Source organism: Agelaius tricolor, unplaced genomic scaffold, assembly GCF_023055355.1.
Source record: "Agelaius tricolor isolate 1412-34295 unplaced genomic scaffold, bAgeTri1.0.p SCAF_1, whole genome shotgun sequence".
NCBI classification, from domain to species: Eukaryota; Metazoa; Chordata; class Aves; order Passeriformes; family Icteridae; genus Agelaius; species Agelaius tricolor.
In genome coordinates this window covers 426,938-445,408 of record NW_027269261.1, presented here as the reverse complement: position 1 = coordinate 445,408, position 18,471 = coordinate 426,938, and the positions used below count along the sequence as shown (strand labels likewise).

Genomic DNA, 18,471 nt, shown 5'->3' with positions numbered 1-18,471 from the left:
TTTTAATCCTTCTGTGATGCCTCATCTAAGACTAAGGTTAGGGTGGATTAGACAGTCTGTCAAATTAGCTTTAAGCATAAACTAATAAAATATTTGAGAGCACCTCTAAGGAGCAGGGATGAAATAAAACAGAAGAAAATCTATCAATATGTAATTTTCTAGGATGTATTTATAAACGAGTGTGTCTGTGGTTATGTTTAAAACTCAGGCTGCAGGCAGTAATAGCATTTTGGAAGAAGGGAAATCTCTAGTAAAGAAACAATATAGCAAGTTATTGAAGTTACATAAGCAAATTGGAAGTCTTAAGGAAAAGATGGAAGAATAGGCTGAGTGATTAATGCTAAGTTTAAACATAAAACCATTGTTTCCTGTTTTACCAAACTAGGTTTGTTATCTTGAATAGTTTTATCTTGAAAAAGAAGACAGTTTTGGGAACATGGCAAAAGAGGAAACCCAAGGAAATGTATAAGAGCTCTGGAGAGATTAGTCATCTTTGTCAGTGACGACATTTTCTTGATTATTATTATGTAGGGAGCTATAATGGAAAATTTGAAATGGGTTATCTGGGGAAACAGTGGAAATGGAAATGGGTGGAAGGCTTATGGGCATTTGAAAATGTGCAAACAATGGAGTATTCATTGATAACCACATCAGCTTTATACCAGAATCTATGAGAGGAAGCACTTCTAGGGAAAGCATGAAGGAGGTTAAGCTCAAGGTGGTATTAAAGTGAAAATTTGAAATTACTGTTTCAGTAAAATCAGAAAAGAAAGTGAGGAGTAGAAGATCCTGTCTTTATGAAAAAGGTCTCGGGTTTTCCACTGAGCCTTGTTAAGTTATGGAGAATATTAGACAAAAATAACGATTCTATTCCAGCAGAATATTGCACTTTAAAAACCAAACCAACCAAAAAAACCCCTTCACAGGTACAGACGGAGAAAAAAGTGCTAAAGATGTGCCCAGTGCTTTTTTAAATCCCTAGCAGGGAAAAAGCCTATTTCATCTTCTTCATACGTATCTGACTTATAGATTGGGTCATTGTAATACTTTTCAGGAGCATTAGAGAATTCTCATTCTTAAAACTCCTAAGAGCCTTAGTGACAGGGTTTGCTTGGCTTTTGATTGTACTGGGAAGAGGCTTCTGGTTCTTTCATGCAAACATGAAACTTAGCTGTAATTAATAGATCTGTCCCACTGGGGTGTATGCTGGAATAGTGTGTCTATTGGAATGTAGAATGAAAACTTCAGATAGCAGCAATTTGTTAAGATCTGTACAGGACTTTATGTGGAATTTAGTTATCTTAAATGCTTTAAACACTTGTTAAGTGATATCAGATTGGGTAGGGGAAGAAGGAAATGCTGTGAAATAGAATTGCACAATTCACACTGTAAGTACAAATCTTGGTACGTGTGTATATCTATATATGTGTATAAAATATTACAGTGAAGCTGCTGTGCTGGTGGGCTGCTACTGAAAAGGTCACTCCACATCCCCTCTACATCCAGCCACATATTCCTTTCCTTTCTGGGTACAATGGACCAAGTGATTCTTCAGCTGAGAATGAATTTGTTCATTGACTTGACCTAGCAGAAAATGATTTATTTGTGAAGTTTCTCTGTTTTTTGTTGGAGGATTAGTTTTCCATCATGTCAGTTCACTGAACCAACTCATTCTGTACCCACACACTTGCCAATTGTGATGCAAAAAACCTTGCAGGAGCATGCAGCCAGGATTTGGATGAATGGAGCTGAGGCAACCTTTAGGTAGCAGCTAGAGTTACCTGGGTTTGAAAGTAACATCCACAACGTGTTAATGTTACATTTCTTGTAATATTTGTCTTGTTGCTGGCCTTTTTATGTCACTGTCCTTTTTTTTGAATTTTATAAAATCTAGTTTTCTGGAATTTTAGATAATTGCTGAATTTTTTTTCAGTTACTGTATTAAACAGGAGAAAATCATTAAGCTGTAGTTTGTAAATATGAGCAGGGTTCACTACTTCTTTCAAAAAGGTAGAGAGGGGAAACTGCAGACTAATGAACTTTAGCCAAATACCATATTAGTAGAACAGGCAAAGAATTGCTTGGATGAGTTCTCACTTTTGACACCTCAAGCTTCTGTCACTTTTTTTTTTTACTCATCCTTCCTGTTCTGTGTTCCTCCTGCATTTGCTTCCCTGGGCATTCTTGTCTTCAGTGTTCATCAGTGCTGGGGTCATCCAGTGACCACTCTGCAAACAAGGGGTGTTTTTGGTTTGCATTTTTGTTGTTTGCATGATTCACTTTCAGCCAGATCCCTTCGGGGTTGATCCTTGGCAGGACCACGTGTTAGGTAAGGGTGAGACTTCCCTTTCATTGTTGGTGTAGCTTTCAATTAGCTTCAGTCATTGGGCTGCTGTCCCTGAGAAAGTGCGTCTCAGAGGAACGATCCTGAAGTCTTTGACTCAGGCATGAAAAGAAGGCTGCAGCAGCTTTCCAATATTCCCTTTTGTGCCAGCTGTCTGCCTCTTCTCCTTGCAGATCCCGCTCCTGCAGCAGCGCTGCCGGAAGGGCTGTGCTCCTGCATCTCACTGTCCTGGGATTGGTGCACACCGAGCTGCCCTGGGTGGGAGCAGCTGGGCTCTGTGTGTGTGCTCCCTTCTGCCAGCTCTGAGCGGGGCAGGAGCTCCTGCAGGAGGGCAGGGAGGAGACCTGAGAGCGGTGATGCTGGGAATTGCCTCAATGAGATTTGTCTGAACTTGTCGCAGTTTCTTCTCTTAGCTTCCAAACTGATTTATTTTCTGCATGGCAAACGTCTCACAGCTGTCTGCTGCATTAACTATCCAGAGAAGTGGACAAATGATGAAATGAAAACTGACACAATTATTTCAATTAGTCAGGATCAGAGAAGGCTTTGGAGAATTTCAGAGAAACCTCCCAGAGCTGGGTAGAGAGGCACTAGGACTGTAAATGAAAATCATCTCTTGATAAATGCACAGTATTTTTACTGAAAAGAGCAATTGCTGTGCTCATGCAAATTGCTGAGTGCATTAACTGTGTGATGGCTGGAAAAAGGCCAAGATATTGCTGCAAGGAATTGATTGGAAAACTTTGTCCTGTGGCATTATTTATCTGAAAAGCAGACAGAATATTAGAGTATGTATGGAATGAAATAAAAAGTAATATTTATTGCCTTAAATCCAAAAAGTAAGTGGAATGCATCCTCAATAAATGAGTACCTCATTATGCAAAATCAGGTGAAGGAGAGCAGAAGTATAGATGGTCCTGTAGCAGCAGTATAAATGATTAAGGTTGTAAAATTATTTCCAAATGAAGCAATCCTCAAAAAGTAGGGACAAATTGAGTAATCTTTTACTCATTTTGGTAGTTGCTTTTTATGAGTCCTCCAGTTGATTTAAATCTCACTACTTAGCAGCGTTCACAAGATCCCATTTGTCAAAGCCTTGTGGTTATTTAAGATACTATCATCTGTCATCATCCTTTCACCTCCCTCATTTTCCTCTCCCCTCTCACTGTTGCTGTCACAGCTTATGCTGGTGCTTCATGTGGATTTGACCTGATTCTCTGCTCTTTCCTCTCTGCAGGCTTGGAGAGGACGGGCACCCCTGGCAGAGTGGGGGGAGGCTGGCAGGGTTCATGTTAAACTGCAGGGAGCTAAAGATTTTATTTCTCTTGGTACATCTGTGAGATTTTGGTGGATCTAGGATTTGAAAAGGATTAACTTACTTAAGGTTTTGATAATAATTCTTGATATTCCTGTTGGGCAAAAAATATTTGACAGGATTTTAAAAAATTGTTTTAAGGAGCAATCTGTTCCTCAGTCTTCAGCAGAAATCTCTTAGAACTAATAGGAAGTTATACTTGACTGAACAGGGAAGTGAAATATATGATGGTAAAGTTCACGGCAGGATTTTTGAACAATTTGTAATTATTTGAAATTATTTGGAGGGACAGATCCCCAGTGTGGGCTCAGAAGTCTTGGGGGTTTTCAGGGTGGTGGTACTGGTGTTGGTTTTGGAAACCAAGCTAAAACATTAAACTGTTGAACAGTAATTATTTCCTGAGCTGTGCTATTCTTGTTTTACATATTTTGGGTTTGTATAACCAGTGGGATCAAGAGCATTAGTTATTCTTTACAACATCTCCTCCGGGTGTTACTGCATATTGTAATTGCACAAAAACCACAAAATAGCATAAAATTGATGTATTTTTTTTCCAGATTTTTTTCCTGTAAGTATCCAAGTGTTGGGCATCTGAATCACACTGTACACATCATGTGCTCCAAGGAGTATTCTCCTATGTCATATAACCCATGCTATGCCAGGGCACATGCAGTTTGCTTCGGTGATGCTGAGGGACATCTGCACTGGCTGCCAGTGAGGTTTGGTAGGCACACAGAGGATCCTCATGCCAGCCTGTGAAAAGCTGTAGTACAGGAATTACAGGAGGGCCTGCCTCGGATATTCTCTCTTGATTTGTAAGCTGGAGAAAGGGGTCAAGTGCCACAGCAAATTGCTATTCCCTTATTTTATAAAAAGCTCTTTCAAGCATGAAATGTGTGTCTCACGTGCACATCCTCTTTCATAATTACTGGAGTCAGGAACCTAAAAATTGATGGAAATGGCTGGCTGAAGATGCATGATTACAAAACAATGGTTTGCTTTAAAAAGGTAAAAATCCACTGTCACTATGCTTTAGATTTTTCTGTAGTGTCATTGAGAGAACTTAATTTGGTTGAAAAGCTGTTGTCTACTCCTCCATTTCTTATCAGTGGACACTTTCTCTGAAGATAGAATCTGAGTCTTGTAGCATCAGTGTATAAAATCAGAATGATTAATAGCTCAATTACTTAACATTAATTTTAGCAGTTCTTGCCTTCAAGCAAATGCACACAGCCAGTGTCATGTGCTGCTCAGTATGTAAATAAATCAGTTATTTTGGGAGCACTTCTGTGCCTTTAGAAAGTGTGATGGGGTATTTGCTCCCTGTGTTACACATAGGTCTGATTTATAAAAAGGCCCCCCTGCAGCTCCTAAGTTTTAGGAAGAATCACATTTCATTTGTTCTCTGCCATTTACAGCAGGAATTCTTCTATTTTCTCTTCTTTAGTGGGTGTTCAAATGCAAATCTAGAGAGCTCTGAATTTCCAACACTCAGAACAGTCTGGGATTCCTCCTATATGTGAAATACAGTTAAAATCTGAACCAAATACTTCAAAAGGAAGAAGGCATTTTCCTCATAGAAGTCAAATGCTTTAAGCTAATCTGGTGATGCCTGGGGGACCTTTGGAATGTTTGTAATTGCCAGGACTTATGTATTGAGTGAGAAACTTGGGTTCACACCTTGTGTTTTGAGTGGAATGCGTATCACAGGGGCTTGTAACAGACTGGGCCAATGCTTGGACTAAAGAGTGCAGACCAGAGGGTCTCCTGAGCAGCAGGACTGAAAATCTGTGGTGTCACTTTCAAGGGAATTTTGTTGGTAGATGATGAAGACTGTGCTCATCCAGGAGTTTGATTTTTGCCTTCTCTGCTAGGTCATGGGAAGGTTGAACAGTTCTGCTCCTCCTGGACAGATGCAGTTTGCTCTGGTTGTTACATTCTTTTCAAGATTGAAATTGGAGTTTTTTGAAAACCACCAGCATTCCTTAAAAATACTTATTTCAAAGGCAATACCAGTATTCCAGTGTAACCTTAATGGCTTTTACTGGAATTCACTGGCTTTTACAGCAGGACAGTCAACTTAAAAATGTAGAGCAATATTCCACAAATCTGATCAAGGAACTGTATTTCAGGTTGAGATTAATATCCATTTCTGTACTTGGAAAACTTCTACAAGTGTTTTATGATGTGGTTGGAGTTCATATGTAGAACTGCCAGGACTGATGCATCACTACATTGGAAATGCAAAAAAATTTGCATCTTGAAACTGTGGGAAGCTTTTCCTTCATGTGGGTTGGGAGAGGGCAGGAGACGAGACCCAAAGTCCTGTCTCTGTCACTTTTTTATCAGTTAGATGGTAATGTCTGATTCATCCTTCCCTCAGAAGCCTCCCCCCTTGCTTTAAGGAGCCCTTTTTGCTTATCAGATTGGAAGGAGTCCTGTCTGACCTCTCTGATCTGCCCATCATCTGTCAGGACACCTCTGAAACTTAAAGGTTATCTTTGATGGTTGAGCTCATGATACAGCTTAGAATGACACTGAGAGAAATCATCCAATCACAACCTTACCTAAAGCTCCCCTCAGTAAGGGTTTCTGTCTTACTCATTTCACTAATTTTAGTTTTATTGTATGGACCTGGGATAATACGTTAGTTCATAGCTTTGCCTCTTTTATTATCTTTATAGTCCCCTCCCATTTGCCACCATGATGTAAAAATTGATTTCTTGAACCCACTGATGTATTCTATTAAGTATTTTTGATGAGCCACTTTGATAAATGCATTTTTAAAACTGTGTTTTGTATTATGGGGTTGGGAACCAGACATGAAATTTAATTATCTCTTAGTCTTACTTTATAAGCTTGTGGCACTGAGAAGAGTGAGAGACAGCAAGCAAGCATGACACCAGAGAGGCAGGAAAGGGGGGGCAGCAGTGTTCACTTTGAAGATTTTCTTTCAATCCAGTATTAGACTGGAAGCAAAAAAAGAAAAGAGTATTTGTATGAGTATATTGTCATGCTGGAAAGGCCAGAGTTTTCACTCTGCTTCAGGGTAATGAGTTCCTCTTCAGGGTAAGGGTCCCTCACAAGTGCCCATCCATGGATAGTTCTTTAACAGACATTTAGTGCTGTACTGCTGAATTCAGCTGTCCTGGAGAGAGATGGAGACAGCAGCGACTGCCACTTCTGCACTTCTGAGGGTTTCTTTTCCAGCTTGAGTGTGTAGTACGTGGTGTAAGATCGCTGAAAAAAAAAGGGAATCTTCAATTTGATAAACCTTACAGGAAGTATGTTCTGTGCCTAGCAGTGTGCCTGATTTTCTCTGTAGGTTTTGATAGAGATTTTTCTTCCCCCAAACATCTCTTTGGATAAGTGTTAAGGACCTTGAATTCAGGTTTGGGGAGGCCAGTGTCATGAGCAGGTAGGCTGGTAAGACTTTGCAAGCTTCACTTCTGCGGGCCCTTCTCTGCAGTTTTAGTGACAAAGAGGACTGAGCTTACCCTGGGATTTTAAGAGCACATATTTCTAATAGAACTTGGCAGTTCAAGGGCTAGAGAAGCATTTTAATCTTTTGTGCCCACCCAGTCTCTATACAAATGTAAATATGTCTGTCTTTAACAATTTGCCAAGAAATGTGGTTTTAATTTGTTAGCAGTGATCCCACTCCCTGCAGCTCTCTCAGAGTCGAGTCGCAAGTCTGGCGGTGCTTTGACGTTTTTCTCTGTCATGGTGTCATTGTTTATATGATGTCTGCTTCTGCTGTCCTCCCTTTTATGCCTGGAATATTTTTCTTTAATTATTTCATTGCCTAAAAGGGATCAGGGATTACTAGACAGGATGAGAGCAGATTAGCTTTTTTTCTTTCTTTAGCAAGTCCTGAAGTTCCCATAGGAAATAAATAGTGTTCCCAAAACAGACGGTGTGTTTTATTTTTTTTTTAATTAACTAAAATTATTAAGTCTAATAAAGAAAATAAAGGAAGTATCACCAATAATGGCTGTGTGTCTTAGTAGTATATGGAGTGCCCACTGTTGTTATTTATGACTCCCTCTGCCTTCTATTGTGGACTTATTCCAGCCTTAGGGAGTTTACATCACTACTAATAGCAAAAGGCTCTCCGGTTCCCACAGAGTCTTTCAGAGCCTGACTCATATGCCTTATGTTAATTGTTCAGCTCTCAAAATACAGCACTTACAGGGTGTGGTTCCGAGGGGAAAATCTACTGTACTTAGAGGGCATGTTCAGAAGTGTTTCACATATAAATCATTTTGGTTTTTACTTTTTTTGATGCCTTAACCCTTTCTGTCACTGCATTGTGTGATAAGTTATTTGAAAGCAAAACAAAAGGTCGATGACAGTGCAGTGAAGGGAATGTGTTAGCCCTGCAACTTGGGGCCATTAGCTCCAGCCTGACTCAACTCACAGGTGCTGTGATTCTGCCATCCTGGCCTCTCTGCAGGGTCTGCTCCTCTCAGCCTGGCAGGACCATCCCAGTCCTGCGGGGTCTGGAGTCAGAGGCAGGTCAGAGCTGGGGCTTATTCCTTATCTGCAGTAGGGAGTACATGGGGACAGGAGCTATCCCCAGTCCTCCCCTGGATTTTGTACCAAGGGCTCCTTGCCTTGCTTGCCACAGTGACAAGAGTTGCCTGAGTGGGCTGCTGATCCTGGCCTGGTCAGTGCGCTGGGGGCTGAAGAAGATTTAACAGAATTAACTTTACCCTTTTCCACCCAGCAGGAACTCAGATGGGATCCAGCTCTCTGGCCAAGTATGAGTGATCTCCAGCTGCTTTGATGCAGGGTGATTGTGCAAGACCCTTCAGCCTCCAAGTTGTGTGGCTGTTACTGGAAATCAAAATAGTTTCTACAGACTTTGCAGTCTCTGCCTTTTCTTAAAATTAGCATAGGGCTCAAGTATCTTAGTAGTATTTCTTTCTTTAATAGCTTACAAAGTATGAAAATATATTTAGTCAAATTAGGGGAATCTACCTCCAGCAAGAATAGAAGCAGCAATTAATCCCTCAGATTAAACTAGTTAAGCTTGATTTCTGAGGCTGGGATCACATTGTATGTATGCTGTTTTCTGCCTGCTGTAAACAGACTCGTTGCACCACGAGTGGACAGAACTTCATACATGGCTCAATGTGCTCATTTGTGTAACTTGTCTCTGAGAGGAAGGCTTAGAACAGCTGTAACTTTTTTAAGTGCCAAAATGGCTTTGCTTCTTTGCCTGACTACCCTCCATCATCTTGCAAAATAGGAAGCTGTTTTCACTGGCTATTTCTTCTGGAAAGAGCATGGAGGTCCCCTTGCCCTCTCCTCTAAAACAGAAATAAAAATGGGCAGGGCTTGATCTCCCCTAAGTGACAGGTTCCCAAGGGGTGTTCCAGGCAGGGGTCATGCACAGGCTGTGGCCTTGTGCCTCTGCTGGCTGTCTCTGTGTCCCTCAGCTCTTCCACACCACCTGGCTCCAGTGCCTCACCAAGGAATGGGCTGGAGCTCCCCTGCATTTGGGGAGTCCTGTCAGAGGCAGCTGCATCGTGGGGGCTGAGGGAGAAAAGTGCTCTCAAAGACAAGGAGAGGCACAAAGCCTCTTCTCCCCTTGACTTCACCACTTCTTTTTCCTCTTCTCTGTGGCCACAGAGATAATATTTTTTTGGAGTGTGCAGTAGTTAATGGTGAAATCAGCAAATGGCCCTTCTCTGGTTGAGATTGTTTCATTGAGAAGGAAAGTGCTCACAGCTTGAAGAAAAAGAGCATTTTCCTTCCCTCCCGCTTGCCCCAACCTCGTGTTATGTAAAAGGATGGTGCTGCTGTTAGCTGAGACCAGAAAGAATTCCCCTGGTGTCCTGTAGTAGCCAACCACTACAAGCTGTGAGCGTTTAAATGTTAGAATTAAAAGTTTTAACCCTTGCCTTGCTCAATGAGCAAATAACACTGTGTATGGTCTTTTGTAAGTATGGAAAATGATGGGAATTCCTCTGAGAATAAGTGTATAGACCACTGCGCCAGTCAGTCTCTTCAGAAAAAAACTGACAAGCGTGCTCCTGTCTGCAAGAGAGATTCCTGGCATTTGTCACAGTTTGAGCCACAAAGATGTCAAATATTTGCCAACAGTTTCCTCAGATGGTTTGGAAAGCTACGTCCTTTACATTGCAGCGTTGTTTGTTTGCGGTGTATTTTAGCATACGAAATATGTTGCTTGGGAGTCAAGGGGAGGGAACTGACTAGACTCCCAAATATTAAAAGATTAAAAATAATTTTCTTTTAGACTGCTCAGATCAAAATAATAAAGAACAGCTGTAAATCTTAGTATTAGAAATGGAGCTTTCTGTTGAATAATCACAGTTTGATGTGTCATGCTTTAAACCTGTATTTTCTTTTGGAGCAGAAAGAAGAACTTTCCAATGGGACGTCTGAATATTTTACTGAATCTGCTGAGAACAAGAAGCTTAAGATTAGTCTGAGTGAACAAATAAAGCAAGATATCCTGAGGAAAATGTATGCCACTATTCTTTATAAGCTTTTGAATTTATAATTGGTAAAATTTGATTTGGTAGAATCTAGCTTATGAAATAAAATTTTAAATAATATAAAGTTTTAAATAATATAAACTACTTTACGAAAGATTTTTTTAAATTACTGCAAGATTACTACTGTAGTGTGGATAAGCACATAAAATGATTGATGTTTTTTACAGCATGGAGAAAGCTATTACAACCCACATAGATGTAACACGTAGCACTAGGCAGAGTCAAAACAGGCTGTTTTTCCTTGAGTGAAGCTCTGAGCCAAAATAAATATGTGATGCCTGAATCGGGTGAAAAACACTTCACAAATATTTTTTTGTTGTTCATTTTGAGATTCTGGATCAGTAGTCACAATTAAAGAGTATCCCTGGTTGGATGGATGGGGAGGATGAGCTGATCAGCTGAACTTGTCACTGCTCCATGTGGTACCAGGACTCCATCCCAGGTTCTGGGAGATGCCAGCAGCCCCAAATCACCTGTGAAATCAGGGATTTGCTGTGAACCCTGACAACTTTTCTTTTTACCACTGTTGTCTCATCTGTGTTGTCTTTAGCAATGAGATTAGCTTTGGAGGTATGCCAGCTCTACCTGTTTTGGGTGAGCCCACTTTGAGAGGAGTTAGATGCTCTGTCCTGGGAGCTGCTGTGCAGCAGAACATGGTCTCAGCTTGGGGCCATCTCTAGTAACTGTGTGTTTAGACTCCAAACGCACTTCAGGACTTGGGCATGAAGTTCATCTTGAGGGCTGTGTGAAATCCAGATCCATAGGTAACGCACTGCTGAGGAGTGTTTATGTACTGACACTCCATCAGGTCCCTTGTGATCCCGTTTTCCTGTGTAATTCCTTTCAGAATATCATCTACTTGCATTACCCAAGTTCTTGCCAGATGAATGGGCTTGATACTAGATGAGTAGTGGTTAACTTTGAAGCAATGCTTTGAAATGTCCTGGGAAAAATTCCAGAGGAACATTCTAAAATAGAGATTAGGAGCTCTCACACAGAGGCGCACTCACTGCCTCTCCTGCCTGCCCCCTCTGTCCTGTAGATATGCATTATGCATGTGGATATATGGGAATGGTTTGCAATCATTTAGGCACTTAGGAAATGCTATTTTATCTAGCCAGTTCAGAAAGGAATTCAATATACTTCTGCTCTGTTGACCTTTAACATCTGTAATGAATTCAGTTCTGCCTCTTGGAAAAGAGTGTGAACTCACTCCTTCATGGCTTAGTCATTAATAAATAGGGCTCTCCCCTAGCACAGTGGAAAATCAGATGGATAACGCTTGATATTATCCACACTAGACAAACATTGCTGCTTGTCAAGATGATACACAGGGATTTTTTTCCATGTTCAGAAAGAGGGTGGCCCAAGTGGTGTTTCAGAGTTGGAAAAACAGTAAATGGAGTCAGTAAAGGTTCTTTTTTTAATTTAAAAAACAAAATTCCTTTTTATTGCAGTATGAAGAGGACAAAACCAAGGAGAAGTAGTGCAAGCAAACCTCAAATCAGCAAGGACTCCAAGAAGGTGTATCTTGGCTGGGCAGACTCGCAGACAGAGAACAGAGATGGTGACTGTGAGCCTTCTCTCAGTGCTCGGTGTGCTGTGAAGCGCAGGAGCCCAGGCCTGCTGAAGGACTGCACAAACACAGCTGAGAGCAGCCTGGGCCTTCCTGTGCTAGAGCAGAGAAAGGATGTTCATCAGGGACAGCCAGAGGAGGTTCACAGCCAGCACAAACCTCGCTCTCTGGAGCAGCCAGAGGCAAGGCTGCTCAGTGAGAGCCCTCCTTGCGGCTCTGAGTCAGCGCCGCCGGCTCCTAAACAAAGCCAGAGAGTGACCAGAGCACAGGCTCAGCTCCAGACCTGTGGTTCACAGGAAGAGTTGGAGCATTTCACAAAAGTGTCCTCTGAAGGGACTCCTTTAACTTCCATCAATACAGAAATGAGTGAGCGTGAGGAAAATTGTTTAGGTCCATTCCGGGAGGAGACGGCACCTCTTAATTCCAGGTTGTTTTCAAAGCAAGATGTGACAGAGACCATGGTTGACAAGAAGTCATTGACTTTGAGAAAAAACCCCTCCCGGTCTCTCTTTGTGAGCAGCAGTGGAGTGCAGACAAGCCAAAATGAGCCAAGCACAGCCCCTGAAGAGCTGCCTGCAGTGCCAACATCATGTCTAGAGCTGCACCCCGTGTCTTCAGAGAAGCTTTCCCAAAAAAGAAAAAAAGAAGTGGAAAATGGTCTCAGGAAGTTAAAACTGCGAAGGCTTAAGAAGTCAAAATCTGAAATACTGCCTTGATAGCATGGGTGGTCAGCCAAGGTTGTGCCTAAGGAAAGAGCAGGAAGCAATTCAAATTATGGAAAACAATAAAAATACAAAATCAAAATTAGAGAACACATTAAGAAAATTTAGTTAACTAAGGATCTTAGTCATTTGGCACTGTAATACAGGTAATCCTTTTAAGTCTTTAGGAATTAGTCATGATTATTGCACAAGCCACCATCATATTTATAGAAAGAAAAATCTCTTATAAAATAATATTTACTAAGCAAAATTTTAGATTTATACATATTTAGTGCTATTAAAAAGTCATATCAGCTGCTAACAGCAAAAGTTAAAACTCCTTGTGTGACTGTTTGCAGCTGCAGTTATTTGCAGTTATTTGCTATCTTGCTTGTTTCTGAGCATGTAGTTTATTTTAGTAAAAAATTAATCCTTTCTCTATATTAGAAAGTTTGTGGTTTACTCTCATGATCTTTACAGCAATAAAGCAAATTAAGTTTATTTCAAATAAGTCTTTAACCCAGATTAATAGCTGATGATTTGAGGCCCACTTTTTTAGAGAAGTTTCAAAATAACAATAGTTTCTGCTTGTGTAGTTCTGATATGAACATTTAATTCTAGCCCTTGTTGTGGATACAAGTCATCACACATTCAGTCTTGGGGAAGAATGAAGGCTTCTTTTATATATTTAGATTTATATATTTACACCTGGATGTGCAAACATTGTTCTTGGGTGAAGTTCATATATAAACATGTATGCAATCTTTATGGATACATGTTTCAAAATGAGGCCTTGCTTGTGTGCAAGGGCAACACACTGGTTTTCATGTGGAAGTAATACCAGAGTCAAATCTTATTTTAAGATAAATTTTAATTTCACAGTGCTTGTTCATACTGCTTCTTAAATTTAAATGCTAATGAGCTAAGGAAATGTACCTTTTTTATTTCATGCTTATCTTTTAAAATGTGTAGAATAAATGTATAAGCCATTTTCTTTCATCATTCTCAAGTTCCGTGTGACCCAGCCCCTGAGGCAGCCGGAGGGCCAGCCATGTCCTTGGCATGCAGCAGGCCCAGGAGGGCACTGTCCCACTCTGGCCTGGCCTCCCCCAGCAGGGCTGGGGACAGCTGTGGGCACTGGAATGTAACAAAGATACAAAGGTGTTTGAGAACTTGAGAGGAGTGCATGAGGATGGTGAAGGCCTTGAGGGGAAGCCCTGTGAGGAGCAGCAGCACTGGGTCTGTTCAGCCTGGAGGAGACTGAGGGGACAGCTCACTGCAGCTGCAGCTTCCTGGTGAGGGCAACAGGAGGGGCAGGCACTGATCTCTTCTGTGTGGGGACAGTGACAGCACCTAGGGGAATGGCCTGAAGTTGTGTCAGGGCAGGTTTAGCTTGGCCATCAGGAAGAGGTTTTCCACCCAGAACCTGGCTGGGCACTGAGCAGGCTCCCCAGAGAAGTGGTCACTGCACCAAGCGTGGCAGAGCTCAGGAGGCTTTTGAACAACGCTCCCCTGCACAGGTGGGATTGTTGGGGTGTCCTGTGCAGGGCCAGGAGCTGGACTTTGATGGTCCTTGTGAGTCCCTTCCAGCTCAGCATACTCTGTGCTCTGTGATTTTGTGTGAAGTAATTTAGAAAAATCTCAGTGACATTTACGTACGACTGTGGATCTCCTCATTGAGGTTAAGGAGGTGATTCACATCCAGGAGCATTAGAGTTGGTGGTGTAACCCAGGTCCTGATGAGAGTTAGCTGCTTTGCAGCTGACAGCAGGACTCTGCTGATTGTACAGCTTCCTCCTGCTGGAAGTGGTTTCTGCTCTTGCTGCAAATGAAGAAGATTCTGCATGTGTCTGGAGGACATGTTCTCTTTTTTCTTTCAGCTCTTTGGGTGATGTTTCTCAGTGCTTTGCAGTCAGGTTGCAAATCCATACCCAGCTCCAGGCTCTGCTAAAAGTTCTTTCCCAGTACCAGCAAAACCAAGGCTGCAAAGAACCTGGTTTGGAGGAAGAAGAGCCTGAGGTATGTTTGCTGTTGGCTTTCTTATGCACTGGAGATACTGGGCCAGGAAGGAAGGAAAAAGCACCTTTTTTGATGGACTTGAAAGAGGTACAGGGATATTTAATTAAGCATTTATCAGAAAAATGAGAGTAGTTAGAATAATTTGATAGTTTATATTAAAGTCTTAGCATAGATAATTCAAGTATCAGAAACCAGAGGGCAACCACATCTAGTTTTTGTCACACCAGTTTTCATCACCACTGTTATTATATATATATATATGTGTGTATATATATATGTATATATATTAACCTTATAATTACATTTAGTTTTAATCTTGACTGAAGAACATACCTGCCTGTACCCTTTCAAATGAAGGTCATGCATTTAGAGGGGGCTTAGGTAGGTTAAACCGTTGTCTGTGTAGGCAAGAACACTTGATTTTTCCTTTAGGATATTTTGTTATGTTACTTAAAATGCTGTTTTTATCTCTTCTCTGCTGCCGGGGAGCATCTCCCTTTCGAAGCAGTGGTCATGCAACAGTGAGAGATGAAAGGTGATGGAGGGTGTTAGAGGCTGAGAGTGTCAGAACAAAGCTGAGCTTTCTTACAAGTCCACAGTGGCATTATTCCTTTTGTCCTTTCTGTCTTGATAAGTTCTAGACTCTGTGGAGCTGTGTATTTTTGAGCTTCGTTACTATCAAAAGTTGTTTATTGGATCCTCTCAGAAATGCAGCTATTTAGGGAAAAGGCTTTGAATTCACAGTCATTTCTGGATTTTAGAAGGTGTTGCTGCTCAGGCCTGCACTTTCTTTTGTCTGTGCAGCAGGACTTTTATACCAGCTGGTCTTTTGCAAACCTGGTGGTGCTTTGGGCTTCTGGGACACCCAGGCTGTGTCCATGTCTCTCTGTTCTCTCTGCTTCAAGCCCAGGGTCACCTTCTCAGACTTTGCTTTTTTCTTCATCACCCATCCACCTGCACCCAGAGGACTGGCAAAGGTGTGGTCTGACATGCTCTAGAACCACAAATTTGATTTCCTAAATCAGGTTTAGAGGGGAAAAAAAGGAACTGGAAACTGAGCTGGAGTAAAATTAGCAGTTTGCAAGTCTTGGCTTTCTCTTTACCTAATTGCTTCTGAGCAGCACTAGCATACCTTTCTGTAAAAGTAAGGAATACTTAATATCTGTTCTCTTCTGAAGCTGCCACTGAAGCACAGAAACAATACCTTTGGTTCATTTTTTATCCTAAACCAGCCAGCTTTGGTGGGTTATTATTTTTAATGAATCATCTGGTTCATTTGGTCTATGCTTTTGCTGATAATGAAACAGTTGTTTCCTAGTGTAACACTCTCTAATGTGTGCAGATGATTGTTTCCATTATTCTTTACATCAAAGCAGTTAAAATATTTGTTTAGTGGACTTCTATGGTTAAACACATACCAAAAGCTAGACCAGCCTTTTACATAATCATTTATAAAGAGGAAGCAGCTCATGGGAAATCTCCCTTGCCCAGTGCTGGTGGGTAGGAAGGTTTTAAGTATCCCGAGATCTTGTGGGTACTAAGCTTTGTGCTGGTTCTGGTGTTACCTGCCAGGTGAGCACCCAGACCTTCCTTCCTACAGAAGGCTTTGACCAATTGAGCTGTTAAGTAGCTTCTGAAGGCATTTCTTTGGTCAGTGTGAACTTCCTTCCCTCTCACTGCTCAGCATGTGGATTGCATTGGATCAGTTGTAATTGGCATCATCATCTCATTGGCTATTGACTAGAAAATGGTTTCTTCCTAAAGAAAAAAAAGGAGGGAAATATTTTTCTGTTTGCACTTGGAATAAGAAAGACGTGAAGTACAGACTCTCCCAGATTGCATGCTAGGAGTAGGTATCTCTGTGGCTTTATCAGTACCCAGGGAAAGGTTCTCTATTCAAACAGGCTGCAGCAAACAGAGGCAATAACTCTGAGCCTTTTTGCCAGCAGTGGGAAGTGTGGGTTGGCCTCAGAAATTAGCTTTAATAAAAGGCACTCCTTTGCTTTGTGCTTTTTCTCCTTTAATAAACATAAACTCACTGACAGTAACCCGGGTGCAGGAGAAGTTGTGGGCTGAGGGAACGGCCGCGCACAGAGCCTTTCATCAGAGGATATCAAAGCGCTCCACTGAACCTGGAGGGAGCTGGCAGTACTTATTCTGACAGCTGGGGCAGCACTGAGGGAAGAGCTGCTTCCAAGGGAAAGCCAACTGCTTAAGGAGCAGCAAATTCTTTCATCAACTCGCATGAGTCCTTTCGTCCACCTGTTTCCCCCAGATAGTTAAAGTCAAGCCTGGTAGTGCATGACCTCATCCTTTACACAGTGGCAGTAAGGTGACATTTTTAGGTAGGGACTTTTTGGTTTTTTGGTGTTGCCTTATGCTGGGAAATCCTAGTAGTTGTGGAAGTGATGGAGTGTCACAAGGCATTTCAGCCGTAACCTGGAATTTGTTCAGGAAATTAGCCACAACTGTCCTACCTTCTTTACTATCCACTTAAATTATTCCAGAGCTGGGAATCTGTTCCTGTGAGAGCTGACAGTGCACCTTTTGTAAGGGGCAATTTCAGTGATTTGCTCCCATTCTGTCTAAGTTAAATCTTTTAGTACAGCAGTAGGAATCGGTACTCTAGCTCCAAAACTGCCTTACTTGCTGGCATAATAATTATCTTTTTTATTTATGCATCAGATCTTTAAAGAAAACTATCTGGAGCTCTAATTCTAGAGCTGGGCATGCCCCTTTTTAATATTAATATGATCTCATAGTGCTAGAATGAAAGGAATAGAGATTTATTTCTCCACCCTGTAGGGAAACTGGTTGAAACAATTTGCACATCACAGAAGGCGCTCGCTGGCAGATCTGGGCTGGGACTCCAGCCTGATGCCGTCTGATCCCGCGTGGCTCTGCTGCTGCCCCAGTGCCAGGGAAGCTCTGCTGAGCCATCCAGAGCCTGCACCCCTCTCCTCCTCCTCTTCGTCCACCCCAGAAACTGCAGTTCAGTTCGCACAGATTTTTTCACTGGGTTTTCCCTCTACTGGGAGAAATCACTGATCTTGGCAAGCAAGCTCAGTGGGCACTGGCAAACAGTAACCACTATGGCCATTGCTGTCAATGCTTAAAAAAGAGGAAGCCAAAAAATTCTTAAATATACTCAAATATTCTTGCTTCCGTTAGAAGGGGACGGGGAGGTTACACAATCACTTCCATCTTCTGGGGAGGAAAAGGCTGAATTTGGTACTTCCCTTGTCAGAACTTCTCATCTTGGCAGGCGCTCTTAAAAACCATGAAGGCTCTGCCTTGTGACTCTGCAGATGGCAGGGCAGCACCCTGGACCTGTATAGCTGGGAGGCAGGGCTGGATCCAGCCCGAAGGCTGGCAGATAAGGAGCAGAAGCAGGCTTCAAGGAGCAGCAGGGAGCATAACCCTGCGCATCTCAGCTTGGCAGGGAGCTGATTAATACCATTACCTCTTGCTGTGCAGGTGTCAGCTGGTGTGGGAACAGGAGGTGTGTCTGTGCAAGGCAGAATGGTTTCACCAGGGCACGGCTGGAGATGCAGTCCCACCTTTGGGCCCCAGCCTGGGTCACATTCCCCTGGCCTGAGGGGCTTCAGGTCCCAGCACTCCCAGCTGCCCTCGGCTCCTGCCAGCACTGCAGAGGGAGCCCTTCCCGAGGCTGGCATTCCTAGTGACATTGAATGTATTGTGTGAAGGCTGATGTAACCTGCACCATCAGCACCTTTCCCAGGTACCTGTACGTAAGATGGGCCCTTTCCATGCGGAGGTGCAGGGCTTTGATGTGGCCGTGTTCAGCCAGGCTGAACCAAACCCAGATTCAGCAGGTTCAATTAGCTGTAGGTAGAGCAAAGCTCAGAGGGCTAAGGGGAGCCATTTCATTTCATTTCTGTTTCATTTCAATTTCATTTCTTGTCTGCTTAAATGGCAGCTCAGGAAGCACACGTTTTTAAATGCTTAGGTGAAGGATCCAAACAACT

At 42.2% G+C, this 18,471-nt stretch overlaps 1 protein-coding gene across 7 annotated transcripts in view; it reads left to right on the top strand.

Annotated features, from left to right (window-relative positions):
• The window catches only part of SLX4IP (SLX4 interacting protein), a 71,573-nt gene extending 58,111 nt beyond the window's left edge, over positions 1–13,462 (top strand). For 6 of the 7 annotated variants that reach the window (XM_071436723.1, XM_071436809.1, XM_071436985.1 and 3 more), the window contains 2 exons: positions 10,042–10,154; positions 11,644–13,462. In XM_071436723.1, coding sequence (XP_071292824.1) covers positions 10,042–10,154; positions 11,644–12,478 — 948 coding nt within the window. In that variant the 3' untranslated portion in view covers positions 12,479–13,462. The remainder of the gene's footprint in view (positions 1–10,041; positions 10,155–11,643) is intronic. The other variant, XM_071436546.1, reaches the window with a different exon arrangement.
• The last annotated feature ends 5,009 nt before the right edge of the window (positions 13,463–18,471 follow it).